The 23272-nt window shown below is 43.5% G+C and overlaps 1 protein-coding gene across 4 annotated transcripts in view; it reads left to right on the top strand.

Moving 5' to 3' along the window:
- Positions 1-23272, top strand: part of TBC1D9 (TBC1 domain family member 9) — an 83447-nt gene that overhangs the window by 6602 nt on the left and 53573 nt on the right. For 3 of the 4 annotated variants that reach the window (XM_038398563.2, XM_043513226.1, XM_038398568.2), the window contains exon 2: positions 9369-9479. In XM_038398563.2, the coding sequence (XP_038254491.1) occupies positions 9369-9479 (111 nt within the window). Of the gene's footprint in view, positions 1-8693; positions 8722-9368; positions 9480-23272 lie in introns of those variants that run through there. The other variant, XM_043513227.1, reaches the window with a different exon arrangement.

Here is a 23272-nt window from a genome sequence, read left to right as displayed (position 1 = left end):
ATTTTGCCTCAGGTTTTAAAATGGCAATTGACTTGCAAACTAGTTAGAAGAAGAACTTCTTAACACAAGAAAGTTGCACCACTATAACTAAAGGTGTGAATGTTTAGCTATCTGCAAACCCTTGTTTGGTACTCCTGTTTTGGTATGAGTGACTTATTTTGGTTTAGCTTGGTACTTGTATTGTAAGTTCTTTGGGACAGGGACCACTTTTTTGTTATGTTAGCAAAGAGCATGTTTACATTGTGGTTAGACACCCAAGGCTGGCCTGGGTCAGCTGACTCGGGCTCATGGGGCTTGGCCTAAGGGGCTGTGTAATTGCGGGTGTAGACTTCGCGCTCCGGCTCTAGCTCAAGTCCAAATGTGTATACTGCAATTAAGCAGCCCCTTAGGCCAAGCCCTGCAAGCCTGAGTCAGCTGACCTGTGTCAGCCGTGGGTTTTTAACTGCAGTGTAGACATACCCTTAGAGCCTGGGCTCCAGCCCATGTCCAGGTGTCTACACTGCAGTTTTATAGTTCCACAGCCCAAACCCCACAAGCCTAAGTCAGCTGACCCAGGCCAGCTGCAGGTGTGCTGCAGTCTAGGCATACCCACGGTGACTGGAACAGAGGGCCAGGTCAAGGACTGAGACTCCTGTGAGCTACCGCAATACAAATAATAAATTATAATAACTAGCTTAAGCTGATTATTTTGGTTTTAGTAAAAATTGCTCTTATGAACTCATATACTAACCCATATAGCTTTTTGTACCAGTGTAACTATATTGGTTTAAAAATCAGTTTAGATTATACCACTGCAACTTTCTTTTGCAGCAAAGACCTAATAGAAGATATGAGGAGTTAAGGTTTTTTTCTTTCAAAGGGGGGGGGGAGGGGAAATGGAAATGGCTTTTTGGTAAATTGGGTTTTAATAGCCGCTCTGTAAATTCACCCTTTATCTTGAATCACTTCATTAATATTTCAGGATAAAACTAAAAGCTTATTTTCGTGGTTTAAAAAAAATCGGTGTTTGATTAACATTGTTCATAATGAAATCACATCACTTTTTATACTAGGCTTGCAAGCTTTTTCGGTATATCTTATGAAGTGTCTGACCCTCATGGAGTTTGATATTCTCTCTGTTTATCAATATGGCAAAGACCTTTATTGTATTATCTTCCTCGGTGGTGGTAGGGATTCCCCCATATCGCTATGACATCTTCTGTTTTTCCACACTTCAGATTTCCATTCCTCTCCCAATTTGACAGCAACCAGTTCTCTTGACCTAAGAAATCTTTGGCCAGACCTAGTTGGATACAGAGTGATTGTGGTTGGGTAACACAAAGTGCTCCTTCCCTGTGAGGGTCACGTGTCTATATGGGATTTTCACCCTTAGGCAGTGAGAGATTGAGAGATGAAGTAGAACTTGAATCTTCCCCATGGTGGCACAGAGCTCAATCCTTGATATAAAATTCCTGTGCATGCCTTAGGCATTTATAAATGAAATAACCAGATTTTTTTCCTTAAAACGTAGTGCATAATTTTAACACAACAAATAGATTAAAGAGAAGTCTCTTGATATTACCTTTCTTTTAAAGCAAAGCTTGCCAGATTTATTTTTGAAAGAATATCATAGGGAAATAGTATTGTGCATTTCTAATTGTAATGGAAACAAACACATTCGTATAAAGTGCACAGGTAGAAAGTCGGGGGTTGTGGTTTCTGTGACTGATTTGTATAAACAGAAAGAGGAGAAGCGTATTCCTTTTGCTAAAAATGTGATTGCTTGATACGAAATGTGGTTGCTTTTTGCTTTTGTTTTTTAAAGGGACCACTTGTTAAAGTACGTTTTGGATCCCTAGGCAAGTAGCAGATTTTGTTTGTTTTCAAGAGTCATGTCTGTGGTATGAATTGTTTTGTAAATCAAGTATTTATGTTAGCAGCTTGATCACCCCATGTATGAAAGCGCTCATTGCAAGCTGCGAAGTAGTACTGCAAGTCCAGAAAATGTTGCCAAAGATCTTTCTAGTACTTAATTGGTAGATGGCTGATTTTGCCGGGGTATCATTGTCTCTGTTCTCACCAAATATGTCTTTGTGGTGGGGAATGAGGATTGTCGCTGTTCCATTGGAAAGTAGGAATGGAAAGAGACTGGTTGACTGGTTCTTGTTGGTGAATGCCAGGTTTTTGACATGAAATGAAAGTGTCATTGTTACCCTGCACAGTACCATTATGTGGTACTGTTGAGCTTATGCCAAGATGATGATGATACCCCAAGTTTGGAAAAGTAGTAGTTTCCTCCCAAGTACAACTACAGGATTTCTTGTGGTTGAGGAAAGCATTGTTTATAAACCTTTATTTGTAGATACTGAAAACTTTTTTGAAAAATCACCCTTTACTCCAATTTGTCACCTGACTCTATGAAAGGTGTTTCATGCTTTTTCAAATTTTGCACCTGTTTTTTTCATTCCTGTTTAGCACAGACTGCTAAGATTTTATATTTCAAACTCAGTAGGTACGTAGTTTTTGAAGAGGAACATGTGCTTTATGCAACTTGAAATGAAATAATACAGTTTGTGCAAATAACATATTGCACATACCTAGGCCACCATTTATTTTCTTGAGGCACATGAATGTGTTTAAGTATTGGAACCTTGATTTTAATCAGCTGTCAACTTTCACACACCCAGACTAATATTCCCTCTTCTGCCATATTCTGTCTTCACTCCTTCCACCCAATCCCTCCCCACTTCTTATTTAAAAGGGGAAAAAAAAAACTTAGCAGGTCTGTTGGGTTTTCATCTGGAACCCATATACTTCTACTATATCACTCATGACTTGATGTCCACATCAGAGTCTGTTAAACTGGAGATACTTGGGGGCTCAGTGGAAAGACCACCAGATCTTCTTGCACCCCTTTGATGTAATTTTAAAGGCATCTGCAGTTACTATGCCTATACATATTCTGGGTTTGTCTACACTGGGGAAACAAGTCATATTTTAAAATGCTATGTAGCACCTAGCATTGACAAAGACATCGTGGACATAAATTCAGTTTTGTCTTTCTCAGTTTGCAGCCAGACTGCTCCAGTGCTGCTAGTAGCTTTGCCAAACAGCAGCAGAGTGAAAATACTTAGACGTGGGTCAGTTTCATTTTGGATATTCAGAAGCCTGTGGTCATCAAGTAAACTGTTGAGCCATGTCAATTTTCGTATTAAGACTGCTTGGGGAAAAAGGTAGGAACAGCAGCTGAGGCAGGCACCGAAAGCATTCACATGGGTAGAAGATTTTTTTAAAACGGAAGGTTGAGAGGGGATTAGATCTTGTCTATATTAGAAAATATGTTGGGGGGGGTGTTTGTTTTGGTTTTCTATAATCTAAGGTATGGATATAGTTAGATCTGTATAACCCCCATGTGAACTTTCTTATTCTTAAAAAGAACAGGAGTACTTGTGGCACCTTAGAGACTAGCAAATTTATTTGAGCATAAGTTTTCATGAGCTACAGCTAATCCGCTGAAGTGAGCTGTAGCTCATGAAAGCTTATGCTCAAATAAATTTGTTAGTCTCTAAGGTGCCACAAGTACTCCTTTTTGCGAATACAGACTAACACAGCTGCTACTCTGAAACCTTTCTTATTCTTGTATTGGTGGGGTTATTTTTTTGGGCTTAGTTGATGTTGCCTGGGAAGGGATTCAAGCTAAATGTATAATTTACTGATAAAACATTCCCTTTTAGGCAAGCCCTTAGGCCTCATCTATACTGCCACTTAACAGGGCTGCAACTTTCTCACTCAGGGTGTGAAAAAACCCTGAGCACTGCAAGTTTCAGCGCTGTAAAGTGGCAGTATAGACAGTGCACCAGCACTGGTCGCTACTCCCCTCGTGGAGGTGGGTTTTTTTACAGCTGCGACTACACAGCCACAGCAGTGCTTTAACGTTGCTAGTGAAGACATAGGCTTTGCTAATCTAAGGGTTTCTTCTTCTCTAAGGGGTTGTCGACAGTGCCCCAGGGTTTGGACTACGGGGTATGAGCCCAAGCACCAAAATGCTCTGTGGATGCTGTAGGTGCGAACTGAAAGATTCCTAGTTCCCATTAACATAGTCTTCTTCAAACAGAATCTTCATATCTATCAGTCACCTAGCCAGTTGCTGCGACGCTTCCTCTCCAAGCAGAATGTGGGAATGTCACCCTGGTTGAAATCCCAGCACCTTCCTTGCTTCTCAAAAGTTAAACCCAGCCCTTGCCACCTTCATCAACAGGATGTTGCTTCTAGGCCACACTGTCGGCACTATTGTCAGACTAGAATGTTCAGTTTTCCAACTAGTAGAACTTTGTTTAACTCTTTGAGAATGGCATCAATTTATTAATCTAGTGCAGTGGCTCTCAACCTTTCCAGACTACTGTACCCCTTTCAGGAGTTTGATTTGTCTTGCGTACCCCTAAGTATCACCTCACTTTAAAACTACTTGTTTACAAAATCAGACATAAACATACAAAACAGCACACTGTTCCTGAAAAATTGTTTTACTTTCTCATTTTTCCATATAATTATAAAATAAATCAATTGGAATATAAATATTGTACTTACATTTCAGTATATGTATACAGAGTATATGTATACAATAACAAGTCATTGTATGAAATTTTAGTTTGTATTGACTTTGCTAGTGCTTTTGATGTAGCCTATTGTAAAAGTAGGCAAATATCTAGATGAGTTGATGTACCTCCCTGGAAGACTCCCCTGCCTACACCCAGGGTACGTGTACCCTTGGTTGAGAACCACTGATCTAGTGTCATTAATGAAGTCCGTAGAACTACTCACATGAGTAAGGCAAATTGGGTTTGTATTATAATACTAACTGTGGAGCTTTGAGTGTTGTTTACACTGGCCTTTGACAGGTATGTCATTGGACCTCTTCCTGTAATAAAAATAAATGAGTGAGCTGATTACCTAATCAACCACGAGGACTGCCTTGCAAAAGTAGGGGAAAATAATGATTCACTGTAGTGACTAAGGAAAATTAAAATTATCTTCTGATACTGAATATCTTGGCTATTTTGTTGTTGTTGTTGTGAGTCACTATTTTTATAACCTAGTTAATGATGTCCAAGCTTTTGGACAACTCTTTTCACAGCCTATTAAATCTGTACAAAATTTAATTCTTAGGGCCAGGTCATGGTGTAAATCAGCACAGCTTCATCAAAGATTGCCTCTAAGGGTGACAAAGTAGTTAATTCTACAGACCTACATAATCCTTTGGTGGAGCTTCCTACATCTTTAGCAACTGTACTGGTAGTATGACAGGGCAATTTCCTGCAATAGCCTTGAAAAACCTTACTGAATTAAGTTTAAGTATCTCTGGAGTCCACTGGGTTGAATGCAAAGGTAATGTATTATTTTGAGCACTGGAAAGTGTGAACTTCAAAGGACTATCTTGAATAATGGATCAGACAAGAATGGACTTGGAAAAACAGTGTCAAGTGGTTTGCCTGGAAAACCTCTAGGGGGAGGTGAATCCAAATTCCGACCTCCAGTTATGCCAGCACCCAGACTTTTGAAGCTGTGCCCTGAGGAGGGCCCCTTTTCTGTTCATTATCTGTTCCTGGAATCTGAAGATCAAAGGCCAAAGCTGTATAAAGGAAAGACATAGGGCTTGTCTATTGGCAATTTACAGCGGTGCAAATTTCTCGCTCAGGGGTGCGAAAAAACGCCTCCCTGAGCACAGCAAGTTTCAGTGCTGTAAAGCACCAGTGTTGACAGTGCACCAGCGCTGGGAGCTATGCCCCTCATGGAGGTGGGGTTTTTTTTAGATTGCTGGGAGAGCTCTCTCCCAGCGCTGCACCACAAGCCACGTTAAAGCGCTGCCAGCGTCGACTAGCCTTGTCTCCATTCACTTCATCAGATGAAGTGAGCTGTAGCTCACGAAAGCTTATGCTCAAATAAATTTGCTAGTCTCTAAGGTGCCACAAGTACTCCTTTTCTTTTTGTCCTCTTAACATGCACATTTTTATTTCTGTAAATTTCTCAACTGCTGTAATAGGAGTTAGGTCTTCTGATTTTTGGATACTCAAATATGCTGTCCAGCTTTAGTTTTAATGGAATTATTTTTATACATATAGCGGTAGTATAAGACATGCATGTCCTGTCCCCTCCTCTCTCTTCTTCTCCCAACCAGGGTACTGAGCAGTTGCATCTGAGTTGTTTTTATGGGATAGGTAGGTGATCAGCACTTCTGAAAACCAAGCCAGCAATGTCTACAGATCCACGAAAGAGGGGGTCACAATGAAATCAGAATTGTCTCTGTTAATTAACAATCTCTTGCTGTCTTCAGATCGAGAGCGGATGTCTTTCTGGAAGATATGAAATAAAAGTTACTGGACTCAGTACAGCAGTAACTGGGTGAAATTTAATGGTCTGTGGTATACACAAGGTCAGATAATCTGGGAATGGATGAGTCATTACACAAAGTAAAACTATTTTCCCCCTGGTATTTCTCCCTCCCACCCCACCCCCCACTGTTCCTCTGATATTCTTGTTAACTGCTGGAATTAGCCTACCTTGCTTGTCACCATGAAAGGTTTTCCTCCTTCCCCCCCCCCCCGCTGCTGGTGATGGCTTATCTTAAGTGATCACTCTCCTTACAGTGTGTATGATAAACCCATTGTTTCATGTTCTCTGTGTGTGTGTGTGTGTGTGTGTGTGTGTGTGTGTGTATGTATATAAATCTCTCCTCTGTTTTTTCCACCAAATGCATCCGATGAAGTGAGCTGTAGCTCACGAAAGCTTATGCTCTAATAAATTTGTTAGTCTCTAAGGTGCCACCGGTACTCCTTTTCTTTTTGTAATCTGGCTTTAAAATCTATGAAAATGAATTATTTTATTTGGCTGCAAAGGACACAAGTGCAATAAAATAAGCCAGTACAGACTAGTCTCTTATCTCTGTATCTTGTCAGTCTCCCATGATGGTATTAGCATGCCTCTCAACCTGCCAGGCCCAAATGTGAGACACATTGTGCAATGGGCGCACACATGGTTCATGCAGAAAATGTAAAATGCTCTAGAATTCCTTCCTTTAGTGTAAATAACTCTTTCTATAACCTCAATTTCATGATTCTTTATTTCTGATGTAGTAATTTTCAGCAATAAAAGTAAAGGGACACCAAATGTGTGAAGAATGTAGGAAACTTGGGAGTCTAAAATTACCAACATCCCTCAAACTAAGGGACATTTTGAGAGATTTGGGTATGAGAATAGTTTAAAAGGACAATGTCAGATCTCTTCCTTGATTTTTTTTTTTTTTTTTTTTTTTTTTTTTTTGTATAAGTTAAAAGTAGTTTTGGATTTAAATTTTTTATTAAGGTTAATGTTTAAAATCAAATGTACACAAGTTAGGAAGGAAGATACTGTACATCTGGGGACGGGCTTAAGTTATGAAAGGATATGCAAGTTTCGGTTACAAGGTTCATAAGATACATAAGTCGTACATAAACAGCATAGACCCAGATTGGGGTGCGGGAGTTTTTAAAACGTCAGTGGATAGGTGGGCTCGGGTATGCCATGCATAGAATGTATTTAGCGTCCAAGTCTGTATTGGTGTAGCACATAAGTACATGAGTGGGGTGCATCCATTGGTTCATCAGGGAAGGAAGTGGGTTATTTCCCTGGCTGGCGGTCTCGATTACTTGACCTGGTACTGACTGTGTCCTGTGAAGCAAAGGTGTGTCAAATGAGGTCAACTTGTCCAGTTAATATGGAGTACCTCTTGTTTAATAGAGAGTATCTCTTTTCTTTTCTTTTTTTTTTTTCTATTCAGCTTCTATTATAGGCATGCATCCTTCGAGCACTGCCTGCCAAAGTTCTGGTAACATATCCAGGTCTGTGTTCAGCATGATAACTGAGATTCCTTAAACAAAAAGGGTGGCTGATGCACATTTAATGCAGTGGGAGGAGAAGATTACCTCCCAGCCCATCTGGCCCAGGAAGAACTATAAATGAGTTTGTTTGAAATACATCAAATGAAAGTCTCCTAATCACTGTACATTGACTGTGGGTGGGATAATTCCAAATGTTAATTGACATTTGGACTTAAAAGCAACTCAAAAGGGAAAATGATCGGTTTCTGTTCTTTGTATCTTTCTGATGTTTAAAGAGAGCCTAAAAGGATACGTTGTCCCAAAAAAGAGGAAGGGTGAGGAAAGGGTTCTTTTCTTTTTTCACATTAGAAATTCCAGTTTTGTCTACCAGGAAAGACGGCACAATGGAGAAGTCGTACAATGATGACGACGCAAAACTGAAAATGAGCAATTGGAAAAGGGGAAATGAATGTTAGTGTTCATATTTTGGGGCTTTTTGTTTTTTTGACCCATGTTTAACTAGAGTATCTAATGAATACCTGGAGAAAGGATGCCGTTGGTAATGGTACATTACGCTTCTTTGCTACAATGCAAGAGCGCTCATAATACTGCTCTTTGAGACACCCTCTCCTCCTTCCTTAAAACATCTGGCAAAAACCAATGAAATCCAACCTGCGGAGGGTGGGGAAATCTTTCAGTTCTTCTTTATATGTCATCATGAATATAAAAACAATTCCTCCATTGTTGTTTTTGTTTTTGTCTTTCCTTTGCAGAATATCTTCTAAAACCCCTGGATTAGAAGATCTTTAGCTACCCTACGGGCAGGGAGATACCCAGTAGAACTCGATACACAACTGTTGATGTCGCTTACTTGACATGTCCATAAGTTGTTAGTTATTCTCCTCTTTGCTGCTGAAAAGAGTTTGACTGTATGAGTGTGTCTGATATTGCAATTAGACACTGGCCTGTGCTGGCTGATGGGGGCTCATGGGGCTTAGGCTAAGGGATTGTTTAATTGCGGTGTAGACGTTCAGGCTTGGGCTGCTGTGTGAGTTCTGGGACCCTCCCACCTTGTAAGGTCCTAGGTCTGAGCCCACGCCTGAACATCTACCCCACAATTAAATAGCCCTTAAGTATAGTCATGGCCAGGCTTGTTTTCAACAGCCATTCCAGAGAATGTAGTAGATGACTTGTACTGGAAACTTTTGGATTATTCTTTTCCTACCTGCAATTCCAAATTTTAACTCTTGTGGGGTCTTAAGGAAATGCCTAAAGAATTTGGAACTGAGATGCTACAGCTAAATAACAGTTTTAAAATGTGCTTTTACTTAAAAAGGAAAAAAAATACTTTTATTCTTCTTTAGTATGTTTTTCTTTTTTAAACTAACATCAACTCCTATGTAAAAACTGAAATCTATTTTGATTATAGATATTTTACCTGTTGGCAAAAATGATCTGTCATGTAGTAATTTTAATATGCAATATTAAAGATAATCTAGCAGGCAACATTCACCAACAGAATTTCCTGTTCCACAGGTCTCCTAGTGGGTACTCTGGATGTTGTGCTGGACTCCAGTGCCAGGGTAGCACCGTACCGAATCCTCTACCAGGCGCCAGACTCCTTGATTTACTGGACTATTGCCTGTGGTAAGAACAAATACACTGAAACAGAATTATATTGGTGATAGTGTGGCATGTGCCATGTAACAAATGGAATGTCACTGTAATCTAAGTGCAGTCATTTTGTGATACCTTATCAATCAACTGGAACTGAAAGTGTGTTGATGGGGGAAGTACTTATGAAATCGGCAAGCCACATAATGTATGTGCATGAAACACTGTTAAATAGATATGATTACTTTGAAGCATTTTTGATGTTGGATTTTCAAAATTTAGGACCTACTGCAAAAGATTTCTTCTATCATTAGAGTTTTTGATGAGATTGCTATTTTACTATATAACTAGGATTTTCAGCAGGAATAACATTTTGTAAACGTAATTCTAAGGCCTGCAGTGTGAAATATAAAGCACCAAATAAGTTGTGAATCTGTTTGACCACAGCTGACCATAACAGTAGCATCTGAATATAGAGCACATTGCTATAATTCAGCAGTGCTATTACTAATCCGATAATACTGCATACTGATTGTGCAAATTTGCAACTGGTTACTAGATCACAATTTGAGAGGAAAGTTTGCCATCTAGTGACATGTTTGGGTCTTGTCTACACTTGAAATGCTACAGTGACACAGCTGCGCTGCTGTAACGCTTCAGTGTAGACACTAAGTATGCCGACAGGAGGGTTTCTATCATTGGCATAGGTAATCCACATCCAGGAGAGGCAGTAGGTAGGTTGATGAAAGAATTCTTCAGTTAACCTAGTGCTGTCTGCACTGGGGGTTAGGTCGCTTTAGCTACCTCACTCAGGATGTGGGTTTTTCACACGTCTGACTGATGTCGTTAAGCTGACTTAATTTTCTAGTGTACACCAGGCCTTAACGTGGTAAATATTCTTAACTTTTCCTGATGTTTTCTAAAGTCAGTCCTTGTTTAATGACCACACCTAGACTCTCCTGGCTGCCTCTGACTATTCTCTATTAAAAATTGAGAGAGACTTGGGGAAGTCTTATTCTCCTTACACTTCCTTCCTAAATCAGTTGGTATACTTTTGTGTTGCTGGGGTCATTTTTGGCCACCTTCTAATCCAGTACCAAATCTCAATAACACATAGCTATTAAAGAACATTGGACTGAAAACCCAACTCTTGGGGAGCAGGATCCATACACAGTTCTTGTACAGGTCAATGAGTATTCATCCACCATCACTGACTCGGATCTCTCCATTGGATCTGACATAAGCTACTTCAGTATTGTATGAGTGGCAGTCAAACCCGGTGTAGAGAACCACTATAGGTTGCCAGTCCATCTAATAAAAGGCTCTCCCTGTGTATCCTTAGAAATAGTTGATTCATGAGTCTGACCAGGGTAATCTCAGTGCTGTGTCATGCTCTGAATCCTCTCTGGAATTTTTGTATAGCTTTTATTCAGATATTCTTGCACTTTTGATGGTAATTGTAACTGAAAGAGGGTTTCAGCTTTGAGGGATTCAACGTTCAAATCAACGTTGATTTCCCACCAACACACACACCTGTTAGTACAAACCTCCAGTGGATTTTAATTTAAAATTGGTGTAGTATAACTTGCCTTTTATAAAAATGGCTGCATTTATTACTAAAGACTTTCTGGAATTCTCATTTAACCTGCTGTTGTTTTACTGTCACCTCCTCCATCATGGTATAGCAGATGGCAGGGCTATGCAGGTTGGTTTCCAATGGGAGGAGAAACCAGTGATGTGGAGGAAGGGCATTTTCTTAGTGTAACATGTTTGTTTACTCTGTCTACTGCTCCTTGAACATAGGTGGTCACAAACACCATACAAATAAGACCCTCTTTTCTCAGCTTGAACACTAATGCCTGGTTTCCAGGAACCAAAGTTGTCCCCAACATTCTCCCTAAAAGGAGAGATTGAGGCGGAGAGCATGCTCTCCTGCTGCTTATGTGTTCCCCCTCCCCACAAGAACGTATATCACAAAACTAACAAGAGTATAGCACTTCTTCAAAGACCATAACGCTGCTCACACATTAAGAAAAAGAACTGGTTTTCCAGTTGCTTCTGTAGATGTTACTTAATTCACATTTTTAATTGGATTAAGAAATACTCTTATTTTATTTTGAATCCTTAGAATTTGTATTCCTAGTTAGGAAAATTTAACAAGTTTTAACAATGAAGATATTAGAAAATGTACCCACTGGCCTTAGTTTCTTTTTATTGATTTGCTTCTTGAGTTTCAGCTAGTTTTAGGTTTTGTATGTCTAACTGATTGTAAGTTGTTTTTGTTAAATGACTGTAGTAGCTCAAGTCTGACCCCTTAAAGAGAATAGTATGGCCTATAAAGAGAAGTAAAATCTATCTTCCTGAGTGCAGATTCTTCATCTGTGCTGCATTGAAATTGGCCATCTGTGTATCCTCTGAGAACACTGCACTATGATTATTTTGTGTCTTTCTGTGATCATGTGAGAAGAAGGTGATTCTTTCTTAACCTCTTCAAAGTTTTCACTGTTCTACATAGTGTGACGAGTTTGGTCACAGAGACCCCCTTGGGACTCTCACCTGATGAGCTCAGAGGTAGTCTCAGCACATTTTCGTTGCCAGTTTGGGCCTTCAGAACCCTGCCTTTATTGAGCCAGACACACAAGCCTGCTGCAACACAGACCTAGAGTCTGAACCACACCCCCAAATCTGAAGACTTAACTGAAAACAGCTTAAGAAATGCTCCTGTCTCTAGCACCCCAGACACCCAGCTCCTAGTGGGATCCAAACCCCAAATGAATCTGTTTTACTCTGTATAAAGCTTATACAGGGTAAACTCATAAATTGTCCGCCCTCTATAACACTGATAGAGAGATATGCACAGCTGTTTGATTCCCCAGGTATTAATTATTTACTCTGGGTTAATTAATAAGCAAAAGTGATTTTATTAAGTATAAAAAGAAGGATGTAAGTGGTTCCAAGTAATAACAGACAGAACAAAGTAAGTTTCCAAGCAAAATAAAACAGAACACGCAAGTCTAAGCCTAATACAGTAGGAAACTGAATAAGGGTAAATCTCACCCTCAGAGATGTCCCAATAAGCTTCTTTCACAGACAAAACTTCTTTCTAGTCTGGACCCAACAGCAGGCTAGCGTGTCTGGCTCGACAGGCAGGGTTCTGAAGGCCCAAACTGGCTGAGAAAACGGACTCAGAGGTAGTCTCAGCACATTAGGTGACAGTCCCAAGGGGGGGGTCTGTGACTGAATCCATCAGTCAGTGTAGTTGAGCAGAATCTGTGGACAGCTGATTGCTTTGAGACACTAGTAGTGATTTTTGAGTGTGGTGGCTAGAGAACAGACAAAGTGGTTACTGGTTTGTTGTTTTCTTTGTTTATTTCGGGTGAGGGAAATAAGCACAAGAAAGCAGGAAAATGACTACCAGTGAGGCAACTACAAAACTAGAGTTTGCCAGACTGGAAGTAGAGGAGAAGGCAAAGGACCGCAAGTTTCAAATGAGGCTCAAAGAAGAAGAGGCAGCCATGGAGGAGACTGCACACACAAGGGCTATGGAGGCAGAGGCAGCCAGAGAGGAAACTGATCACTAAAGAGCCTTGGAGTTAAAAGACAGAGAAATACAGGCCCAGACTGAGACCCAGAAGCATGAACTGACTGTAATGTAGTGGAAGAGACAAAACCCTTCAACAGCTGGCTCCACTTCCCAAAAAATCCACAAATGGGAGCAATTATGTCCACAGTATACTGAATCCAGTGATATTGCCGATTATTTCATCACCTTTGAGAGACTGTGCACTCTCCATGTGATTCCTGAAGATCAAAAAATGACCGCTTTAGTTGCAAAATTGACGGGTGAGCTCTGGACATATTCAATAAGATGCCTATTGATGATGCTTCAAACTCTCTGGTAAATTTAAGGAACTGGTTTCGAAACAGTTTCAGATTACACCTGAAACCTACAGGGTTAAATTCAGGAGTGTTAAGAGGGGATCTGGATTGAGTAATGTGGTTTATGTAAATAAAATGAGGGATATGTTAGACAAGTGGATGAGGGGAAAAGGCGTTACAAGTGTGGAAGAAATGTGTAATTTAATTACTCAGGAACAGTTCCTGAATATTGCAGTGATGATGTAAAATAGTATTTGTGGGACAAAAAGGTAGGTGCAGTGGGGGAATTGGCTGGGTTTGCAGACTCTTCTGAGCAGTCACAAGCTGCAGTTAAACACAAACCCCTGGCAGCAGGGTGCAGGGTGGGGGGGAAAGCAGAATCACCCTTTTACCCCTGGGGAAAAAAGGAGGCTGGGCTTTCACCTCCCCATTCCCCTTTTACTCGTCCCAAGTCTCCTGGACCAGCAGAGGAGCCCAGGAGGTGCTCTCCTTGTAATTCCACTGAGCACCTGAGGAATAAATGTCCTTGGCTGAGTGGGAACAGAGAGCAGGTAACACATGAAGCTGCTGCTTCTCAGAGCACAGGGGTGCCCTAGGCTGCTGCCTCTTACCAAACAGGATTTGTAAAGGTTGCTTCTACACAACCAAGCAGTGAGGGTATGCATGTTGTTAAACTTAATGGCAAACTGCTCCAAGGATGGAGAGACATGGGTGCAGAAATTTCTATAGTCAGGAGGGACCTAATCCAGGAGAAGGATTTGTTACCAAGGAAAATGGCAGAATTAGAATTGATGGGAGGTTACAAAGTCCTTGCGCCTTTAGCTAAGGTACACATGGAAACTGGTGATTTGCAGGCTGAGCCGACTGTTGCAGCAGTGGCACACAACTTTGCACTGTTTCTACTGGGGAATGATTTCTTTGATGTGGCAGAATCTGTCCCAGGGTTTGTTAGCAGCAAGAAGGAATCTTGTGCTAAAAGCCCCAGTGGGGAGGCTGAAGTCACATGGGCTGCAGGGGGAATAGGGGAGTGTCTCTTTAATTCCTCTGTAGCAGTGAAAAATGCAGCTTTGGAAGCAGGGATGGTCGTAACCAGTTCCTGTATCCCAAGGGCTCAAGGCAGATCCCTGCAGGAAGGGCTGGATAAAGCCAGCTCCTGTCCTATAATCATCTCCCTGGGGGAGGGGAAAGTTCCATCTTGTAACAGTGAGGCTGTCCCAGTTGCCGACTGCCAGGAAGCTGCAGGTCACCATATTTGGGGTCGGGAAGGAATTTTCCTCCAGGGCAGATTGGAAGAGGCCTTCCTCTGTAGCATGGGGCACGGGTCACTTGCTGGAGGATTATCTGCTCCTTGAAGTCTTTAAACCACGATTTGAGGACTTCAGTAGCTCAGACATAGGTGAGAGGTTTTTTGCAGGAGTCAGTGGGTGAGATTCTGTGGCCTGTGTTGTGCAGGAGGTAGGACTAGATGATCATAATGGTCCCTTCTGTCCTTAGTATCTATGAATCTAGGTCAGCAGGGGACAGGTCCTGCCTTGAGGTGCACAGAGACATGTATCCTGGAGATGAAAGTTGGGGTCCCGGTGACTGCAGTGGGAACAGACCCCCCCCAGGATTCTAGCTGGAACCAAGCCCAACCTGAGTGAAGTGGGGGGGAGGGGGGAGATTTTGCTGGCCAGTGAAGGGTCTGTCATAGCTGGTAGCTGTGAGCCCACAGCTGGACCAGGGTCACCTTCCCTTTTGGGGGACCCAGGAGTGTCTGCCTCAGAGGGGAGCCCAGAGAGGGAAGTTCAGATGGAAGGTGAGGGGGGGACAGGAGGGTCTGCCCACCTTTTGTAGGGAGGCTTTTCCCCAGGAGGAGGATGAAGAATCTTCATCTGAAATGCCAGACCCTTCACCTGTGGATCAGGTTTTAAGGGAAGACTGGGGGTCAAGTCTCCTGGAAGGAAGGAGTCCAGTCTGTGAAAGAAGTTTATTTGAACATCTCTGAGGGTGAGATTTTTATCGGTAATCAGTTTCTTAATGTATTAGGCTTAGACTTGTGTGTTTTTGTTTTGTTTTGCCTGGTAACTTACTTTGTCTGTCTGTTGTTACTTGGAACCACTTGCATCCTTCTTTTTATACTTAATAAAATCACTTTTGCTTATTAATTAACCCAGAGTAAGTAATTAAAACCTGGGGGAGCAAACAGCTGTGCATATCTCTCTATCAGTATTATAGAGGGTGGACAATTTGAGTTTACCCTCTATAAGCTTTATACAGAGTAAAATGGATTTATTTAGGGTTTGAATCCCATTGGGTGTCTGGGTGCTAAGCCGTTTTCAGTTAAGTCTGCAGCTTTGGGGGCGTGGTTCAGACCCTGGGTCTGTGTTGCAGCAGATTAGCATATCTGGCTCAACAAAGCAGGGTTCTGAAGGCCCAAACTAGCAGAGAAAATGGGGTCAGAAGTAGTCTTAGCACATCAGGTGAGAGTCCCAAGAGGGTCTCTGTGACCGACGCTGTCACACGTGGTATAAAGGATTTTTCAGTGTTTAGCTGTGTAACTCCATCTCTCATTTCACAGTTGTTCTTTACTGTTCTCTTACAAGTGTGCCACTCATTATTTGGCACTTGCATCTCCCATTTTTACTGAAACTCATTACAGCCTCATTTGCCTTCCATAATGCATTAATCCTTGGCTCCCATGAATAGTTTTAGAGAGCTGTGGAAATCACATATTTGGTTCCTGGCTTACTTATTCAGCAGCATAACATTTTCACAGGTGAGAAGAAACCAGTGATCTTGTCTACAGTCGCATGCTAGCTGGTTATGTTTGACGCTGTTTAGCTCTGTAATGGGGGCTTGTTAACATGGATTCATATAATGCAACTTTATGTAAAATCACTTTCTACTCTGACACTGACTGTGAGGGTCAGAGTCCTGCTGGTTGAACAGGCTCAGAACAGATGTTTTTGGTAATTTTGCTAGAGAAGCTTAAAGCGAGTTAATTCCAGAATGGGAGTGCTCACATGGGGAGTTATGCCAGTGTAACGGTAATGGTATAATTATGCCGGTATAGTTCTCCTAGTAAATTTCCTCATGCATGAAAACTCTCAAACTGTTACAGAGTATGTCCGCACGTCAAAATCAAAACAAAAAAGCCATGGCACCAAGTCTCCGAGCCCCAGTATACAGACTCAGGCTTACTCTGCGATGCTAAAAATAATAGTGTAAATGTTCCCTGCCCGAGCTCCAGCCTGGGCAGGAACAGCTACATTGATATTAGTGCCATAGCATGAGCCCGAATCCGTAGACCTGGGTTCTGAGACTCACTGCCGCAGACAGCTGCTTTTTTTCCCCCTTTTTTTCTTTTTGCAGTATGTACATATGAACTGTCCCTTTTTGTTTTCAAGTGTACAGTTCTTCCATCTGTCCTCACCCTTCCTCTTATATCCCAGTCCGTCATACTTCGCAAACAGTTCTGATGTTGAAGATATGACAGAATTCATTAGCATATCAAGCATACTGGCTGAGATTATATCCGCATTTCAGCCATGTAATGTGTGAGCAAGTGTACCACCTTGGGGAGGGGAAGTGTGATTGATAGTCTCTGTTCTATGCACAGTAGCTATCGTCCCCTTAATCTTCTAACATCCTCTCTCTTCCCTGTTGCCTTATTCTATATAAAAAGTTGACCTGGTTTAATTTTAAGTGTTTGTCTTGACTAGAATTTAAAGGTGTGTTGGAATGTGTTACCTTTAAGTCTAGTGTATACAAGGCAGTGCATACTTTAAAATGTGCTAAGCTGGTCCAAAGCTTGTCCATGGCACGAAAAATGATGGTTTTAATATGTGGTAGCTAATATGTTTTAAAACCAAGTGTAGACAGGGTAGAGTAAGTTTTGTTTTTTTTTTTTTTTTTCTGGACCAGTGATCACCAACCTGTAGATCATGATCAACTAGTCGATCCTGGAGCCTCTGCCAGTCCATCGTGATCTCCAGCCACTAAAAGTTCAGCAGTGCAGCAGGACTAAGACAGGCTCCCTGCCTGTCCCAGCCCCACACTGCTCCCGGAAGCAGTCAGCATGCCCCCTTGGTAGAGAGGCAGGGGTCTCTGCATGCTGCTTCTGCCTGCAAACACCGCTCCTGCAGCTCCCACTGGCCGGGAACAGGGAACTGCAGCCAATGGGAGCTGTGGGGGCAGTGCTTGCAGGCAGGAGCAGCATGCAGAGCCACGTGCTACCCCCACCCCGCCAGGTGCCACAGGGGCGTGTTGGCCGCTTCTGGGAGTGGCGTGGGGCTGGGGTATGCAGAGAGCCTGCCTTAGCTCTGCTGTGCTGCTGACCAGGAGCCGCCTGAGGGAAGTGCCATCTGGCAGGAGCCTGCACCCCAATCCCCATCCTAACACCCCCCCCAGAGCCAGAACCCCTATACTCTATGCCAGTCTGGAGCCCCCTCCTGCACCCAAACTCCCTCCCAGAGCTTGCACCCCATCCCCCTGCCCCAGGCTCAGTCCAGAACCCCCTTCCACACTCCAAACCCCTCGGCCCCAGCCCAGCGCCCGCACCCCCTCCCGAACCCCAACCCTCTGCCCCAGCCCGGTGAAAATGAGTGAGGGTGGGGAAGAGCAAGCGACGGACGGAGGGGAGATGGGGTGAGTGGGTGGGGCTTCGGGAAAGGGGCGGGGTTGGTCCTGGGTTGCACTTAAATTCAAAAAGTGATCTTGTAAGTAAAACGGTTGGAGAGCTCTGTTCTAGACCAGTGGTTTTCAAACTTTTTTTCTGGTGACCCAGCTGAAGAAAATTGTTGATGCCTGCAATCCAACAGAGCTGGGGATGAGGGATTTGGGGTGTGGGGGGTTGGGGTGAGGGCTGTGGGGTGGAGCCGGGGATGATGGGTTTGTCGTGTTGCAGGAGGGGGCTCTGGGTTGGGGTGGGAAGCTCAGGACTGTGGCAGGGGGCTGGGGTGCTGGAGGGGGTCTGGGCTTTTGGTGCAGGCTCTGGGGTGGAACAGGGATGAGAGGTGTAGAGTGCAAGAAGGGGCTCCGGGCTGGGGCAGGGGATTGGGGCACAGGGTTGGGACGTGGGCTTATCTCTGGCGGCTCCCGATCAGCGGCACAGTGGGGTTGCTAAGGCAGGCTTCCTGCCTCTTCTGTCCCCGCGGACTACACTGGTCCCTGGAAGCAGCCAGCAGGTCTGGCTCTTAGCCGGAGGTGCGTAAGCGGCTCCATGTGGCTCTTGCCCACAGGCACCGCTCCTTCCCCCGCAGCTCCCATTGGCTGGCCCCATGGCCTCCCTGTCTCCCGAACCTGCTGCTGGCTGCTTCCGGGGAGCAGCGCAGTGTCAGAACAGGTAGGGACTAGCCTGCCTTAGCTGGGCAGCACCACCACCGGGACTTTTAATGATCCAGTCAGCGGTGCTGACTAGAGCCACCGCAACCCAGTGCCTTACATTGCGTGACCCAGTACTGGGTCACAACCCGCAGTTTGGAAACCACTGATCTAGACTACGATAAAAGGTGTGTTGTTAGCACACTCTGCTCATCAATTCTGCCCAACATCAAATATTCTATTCAACATCAAATGTGAATTGTGGGTGGATTAACTGATCCATCTCACTAGGTAAACAATTTGGGCTACGAGATTAGGGTAGTGTCTCTCTTATGACCTCGTCTGCCCGTGTTTGAGTTTACTGCCAGGCGGCACTTTCATGAATGTTTTTCATTTGTTTCTCTTGCACTACTTGCGGAGACCTATCTGAGAACTCTTAATTGACTCACATTTTTCTAATGCCGATAATTATATTGAAATGGTTATTGAGGTTGGTGGAGTTGCTGTTTATTTTGCTTTCATTTCTCATACAGAGTTGTGGCAGACCAGTTAAAGTTTTGAGGAGTAAAGCACGAGATATTGGCAACAAAGTAATGTAAAAATGAGATGGAGGGGTGTGTGAGGTGAGGACTTGATAGGGAACTCTGTACAGAAGCGATGAAAATAACCTGAAATCTGATGAGCCACAAATGAGAAATAGATGACTTCGGACCCGTCTACACAATACACACCAAAGGCATGTGAATTATAATGCACACCAACTTGTTGTGCTAACTGGCTCAGCTAGACCCTGCTGGCATGCACTAAAAGTTTGCTAGTGCATGTTAATGCACATGAGGGAACTTTTAGTTTTTCCCAGGAGGGTCTACATGTGTCAGTTAGTGCACAACACAGTGTGCATTAGAATTCACACCCTTGTGGTGCGTATTGCCATGCCATGTAGACAAGCCCTTAGAAAAGAAGTGCAGAGCCTTTATGATGGTGTGGCCAAACTGTACCTCATTGCAGTGTAGGAGAAGAGCAGTCTTGCTGCTGGTGGTCTAGTTTTTTTTGTACATAACTTACATATTTTGTCACTTCTTTTTGCTGACCTTAATCTCTCTCCATCCTAAGCAGGAGTTTTCAAAGCTCCACAGTCCCCTGCTTTATACAGTTATATTCCCAGCAAGACAGACTGTAAATAGGCTAGTGTCTGCAATTTGCTTCCTCTCCAGAGGCTATGAACAGCATAATTATCCACAGTTAAAATTTACTATACAATTCTTTATAAGTAAGAAGCTTTATTCTTGAAGTGAAAGCATTACAGGGAAAACCTTTTAAAAAACAATAAAAGAACCTAGGTGCAAGCTAAAGAGCTTACCAGACTGGATCATAATGATTCCAGCCTCAGACTCTCGTAAGTGTCAGTTCCTCAAAACCCACAGCTGGGTTTCCCATAGTTGCAAGTTCATAACTGTCTCTCAGTTTCAGAACCAGAACCCAGGCTGGGCAGAGCAGCTGTTTCTTTATACAACTTAGGCCTTTGATCTTGGCCTTCAGTAACAGATAATTAGCAGACCAAGACCCTCTCTTCAGAGGATAGTTTCAAAAGGGTAGGGTTTTGCATAACAAGATTGGGTAATTTGTATTACCCTCTCCCTAGGGAATCCCCAGTAAATCCACTTAACGCTCATTGTCCCAAAAGTCCATACTTGTCTAGCACATTTTCAGTGTAGTCTTTTGAACTCCCAGATGTTACATTGGTCACATCTCCCTGCTACATACAATCCTGGCCTACAATAATAAGGTTTTTAAGGTTTTTCAAGGGTATTGCAGGAAATTTTCTGTCATACTCCCTAGGAATTGCATAGATGATCTCATTCCATTGCTTTCACTAAAACTGTGTCAGTGAGGTCTGGGTTTGTATTCACATCACATTTATAATTGAGGGTAGGAAATAATTGGTTTGTGCATGGTTGCATCAAGATCACCTACAAAAGCTTTTATATTGTAACACAGCTATAATGTATTGTTATAACCTTAATCTATGTTCTTATTAAAACTGAAATAATTGGTAGCAAATAATTACTTCTGGTTAGTCTCTTTCTAATTGTCAGTTCATAAACAGCTTAACTTTCTTGAATTCTGTAGCTACATTCAATTAGCTGCTCATGAACTATTTGCTAGTTATAATTTGAATTGTTGATTAGCTGTGATTGGAAACACAGGTCATATGGGTATTGATTCTGTTCCCTCCTGGTTGGATGAACATACTCTTAGAAGTGGTTTTGGGTACAGATATTCATGTTCACTCATTTAAAACCTGTGTTCTGCAAATATCTGCTTAAAATTCATCTTGGTCTTGTCTTTATTGTGGACATAACTTGGATTCAACCATAGTTTTCCCCTTAACACATCTGACAGTTATACATCCACGCACTCTGTGTGCTACGTGGCAAGGCAGCCACTGTACACTGATATATAGGGCAAACCCCCAAGTTAATTTATGCTGTGTATTGCTAACCTAAGATAATGGCAGTGAAAACATTCACCTGCAGTCAGTCCCAAGAATCAATACATGATAGTTCTCCAGTCTCCTCTCTCAAGCCCTCTAGGAATGTATTCCTGTATGCCATCTGTCTGTGCTCTGATCCCTGATCATAAGGGATCTACCTTCATATATCGCTGCTTGGTGTCTTTGGTCCCACCCTCCTTGTGCTATCTCTGTCTTTACTCATATGCATTGTTAAATAAAGCAGAAAAATGCCCAGTAAGAAGCCTGTGTATCAGCATGCATTCACTTGGCTTTTGCAGTAGCCAGCCTGGGCGAAATGTAACTTGCTGTAATACACTCCTTAAAGGCACTACCATCCAAATAACTCTCCGTGGTAAGGCACACTCCCACTAGTGCAGAAACCAATTTATTATTGTTGTTTTTAGAAAGTATTTAAAATATTCCCATTGGCATTGAGATTCCTGGGTATAGCATTAAACAGACTACCATGAGCCCATAAGCACTGCCAACTTGCTGTCAGTAAGCTAATGGCACATTGCACTACCATCCTGAACTTGCTCAGTGTGTCGTTGGCACACATCAGGATAAGGTTTTTGTCAACCACGGCCGTGAAAGGTGTGCTGTGTTGCCTAATGACAGGTGGCATTTACCTCCCATCGATGACTGTGCTACTGGGGGCAGGGGAACCACATACCAGCTCGCCACATTGAAACAAGACAGACCTTTTAATGCCATGGCATCATGCCCATCCATTCAAAACCCACACTTATTTTAGGAATATTTCCTATTTTTATCAACCTGGAAGTTAGCACAGCATTAATTGCCTTGCAATCCTCTATGACCACTGTGGCAGCTGTGGAGTTGCCTACCTCTAACTGATTAACAACAAATCTAGTACAGTCTGGGGTTGCCAGCTTCCACAGGCAATAGCAGCGTGTTTCTGGAGCATGATTGGCTCGCTCATCTGGGTGCTCTGCTTCAGGAGTTGGGCTTTCCTCATATGACAGTTCTGGACCCACTGCTGGTTATCCAATGTTGCCATCTCATTCTGGTCACACCATAGTATGCTTGTGGTTCAGATCCAGACGCAGAAAGCTGTGATCTTCCGTGAGAGACAACATGTGCTTGGTACCTGCCTCCGTCCCCCCCATTGTCCCTTTCTTTTGTTGTGCTTCTGCTGGTAAACCATTGGCTTCACCTTGCACAGGCCAAAAGCAGCCTCTAAGGTTATGTAGACTGCAATGTAAGCCCAGGATTCAAACTCTGGCTCAAAATGAACCCTACCTCCATCTACAAACAAATCACAATAACCCAGGGATCAGTCACAGGACCCCACAGGGTGGAGGGTCTGAGCCTGAGTAAACCAGGACCCAGGATGCAAGCTCTAATGCTATGCAGTGTAGATGCAGCCACAGTGGACTCGTGCTCTGGGAGTTTACCAAAAGTATTCCATAATCCCATGGGCTGATATCCTTTGTCCTCTGGACAGTCAAGCTTTCCCATACTGCATCACGAACAATGAGCTAGAGCAGAGGTGGGCAAACTATGGCTCGTGGGCCACATCCGGCCCGCAGGACCATCCTGCCCAGCCCCTGAGCTCCTGGTCTGGGAGGCTAGCCCCCGGCCCCTCCCTTGCTGTCTCCCCTCCCCTGCAGCCACACTGCCGCACGGGCAATGCTCTGGACTGTGGGGCTGCCTGCTCATGCAGGGCAGCGCGGCAGTGTGTCTGGCTCTGGCCAGGTGCCGCGGCGGCCTGGTAAGGGAGCCAGGGCCACGGAGGCAGACAGGGAGAAGGGGGCGGTTGGATGAGGCAGAGGTTTGGGGGAGGCGGTCGGGGGACGGGGAGCAGGGGCGGTTGGATGGGGCAGAGGTGGGGGCAGTCGGGATGGGGGAGGGGTTAGATAGCGGGCAGGGTCCCAGGAGGGAGCAGTCAGGGGACAAGGAACAGGGCGGGTTAGATGGGATGGGGATTCTGAGGGGGGCAGGAAGTGGGAGGGGGCAGATAGGGGGCAGGGGCCAGGCTGTTTGGGGAGGCAAGCCTTCCCTACCTAGCCCTCCATACAGTTTTGTACCCCAATGTGGCCCTCAGGCCAAAAAGTTTGCCCACCCCTGAGCTAGAGCAGCCACATTTTGGGAGGGTGCTAGGAAG

This window comes from Dermochelys coriacea, chromosome 4, assembly GCF_009764565.3.
Source record: "Dermochelys coriacea isolate rDerCor1 chromosome 4, rDerCor1.pri.v4, whole genome shotgun sequence".
Classification (NCBI taxonomy): Eukaryota; Metazoa; Chordata; order Testudines; family Dermochelyidae; genus Dermochelys; species Dermochelys coriacea.
The sequence above is the reverse complement of the archived record's forward strand: the minus strand, read 5'-3'. Positions and strand labels throughout refer to the sequence as shown.